Here is a 1,795-nt window from a genome sequence, read left to right on the forward strand (position 1 = left end):
GCTTCAGAAAAAATAATAACCAAACTTTGTCCTTTATAAATGCATGCCATTTGTCTATTAACAAACTAGGCAGCTATTAAACAATAAAGAGTATTTGTTGCCTACGGTGATGAATGAATTAAAAAATGCACAGATATAAAATAATCTATTTGGTTTAAATAATGTTTATATTCATATTCCCTGGAAGTCAGAAAAATTGGTTGTTTGGCCATTGAAATGTGTCTTGGGGGAGAAGGGCAAAAGAAATGAAGACAGTGACTGTGATCAAGATGTTTTCTTCTCTTATCTCTATCTAGGAGGACCCACAAATTCTATAAGATGATTAATGATCATCCTAGGTTGATGATGCTAATGTTAAACCAAACAGACCTGACCCCAGCCTCATTCATTCTTAATGGGATCCCAGGACTGGAGGACATGCACATGTGGATTTCTTTCCCATTCTGCTCCATGTATGCTGTGGCAATGGTAGGGAATTGTGGGCTCCTCTACCTCATCCACTTAGAGGACTCCCTGCACAGGCCCATGTATTACTTTTTAGCCATGCTTTCCCTAACTGACCTTTTCATATGCTCTAGTACAATCCCTAAAGCCCTCAGCATATTCTGGTTCCATTTCAAGGAAATCAGCTTCGATGGATGTCTGGTCCAAATGTTCTTTGTCCACACCTTCACAGGGATGGAGTCTGGGGTGCTCATGCTTATGGCCCTGGACCGTTATGTGGCCATCTGCTACCCTCTGCGCTATTCAACTATCCTCACCAATCCTGTCATTGCAAAGGTTGGGCTTGCTACTTTCCTGAGAGGGGCGTTCCTCATCATTCCCTTCACTTTCCTTACCAAGCGCCTGCCCTACTGCAGAGGGAATATAATTCCTCACACCTACTGTGACCACATGTCTGTAGCCAAGTTATCCTGTGGAAATATCAAGGTCAATGTCATCTATGGTCTGATGGTTGCCCTCCTGATTGGGGGCTTTGATATCTTGTGCATCACAGTCTCCTACACCATGATCCTCCGGGCAGTGGTGAGCCTCTCTTCAGCAGATGCTCAGCAGAAGGCTTTCAGCACCTGCACTGCCCACATCTGTGCCATTGTTTTCTCCTACAGTCCAGCCTTCTTCTCCTTCTTTTCCCACCGCTTTGGGGGCCACACAATTCCTCCATCTTGTCACATCATTGTGGCCAATATCTATCTGCTTTTGCCTCCCACGATGAATCCCGTAGTCTATGGGGTGAAAACCAAGCAGATACGAGACTGTGTCATCAGGATCCTTTCAGGTTCTAAGAACCTCAAATCCCACAGCATATGAAAGGAATATTAGTCTGGGTTGGGTGAAAAGGGAAAGAATGCTACTCTCTGTTGTTTAGGCAGGAGAGTTTCCCAGAATAGATATATAATATTTCCAGGTAAGCATGATGGACAGTTTATTCCCGTTAAATTTTCTGCAGAATACCAAAGTAATTTTTCATTCCACATTACCCCCATATGAGCTTTTTACCGGCAGGTTTTCTGTGTAGCTGAGGTCTTGGTACTAATAGGTTCCAAAAAAGAAAAATACTAATGAGAAGCTAGGCCAATTATCCAGAACACTGAATCACATGAAACTAATGATCTGGGTCTAGATGACTCAAATTGTTCTGTTTTTTACTTGTAAATGAAATTTCCAGTTTGATCATTATGATTTAACCTTGGGAAATATGTATTATACATTCTCATTATTCACAAAAGTGCTCTGTTTTCTCAGTCACTTATAAAATACGAAACTGGAAAGTGTTCTCTGAGGTCATTAGTAT

The 1,795-nt window shown here is 41.7% G+C and overlaps 1 protein-coding gene across 1 annotated transcript; it reads left to right on the forward strand.

Annotated features, from left to right (window-relative positions):
* Positions 1-345: 345 nt before the first annotated feature.
* LOC131488685 (olfactory receptor 52N4-like) lies at positions 346-1,311 on the forward strand. Its single transcript, XM_058690544.1, has one exon. The coding sequence runs from the start codon at positions 346-348 to the stop codon at positions 1,309-1,311; it is 966 nt and encodes a 321-aa protein (XP_058546527.1).
* The last annotated feature ends 484 nt before the right edge of the window (positions 1,312-1,795 follow it).

The sequence above is a fragment of the Neofelis nebulosa genome, chromosome 10 (genome assembly GCF_028018385.1).
Source record: "Neofelis nebulosa isolate mNeoNeb1 chromosome 10, mNeoNeb1.pri, whole genome shotgun sequence".
Lineage (NCBI taxonomy): Eukaryota > Metazoa > Chordata > Mammalia > Carnivora > Felidae > Neofelis > Neofelis nebulosa.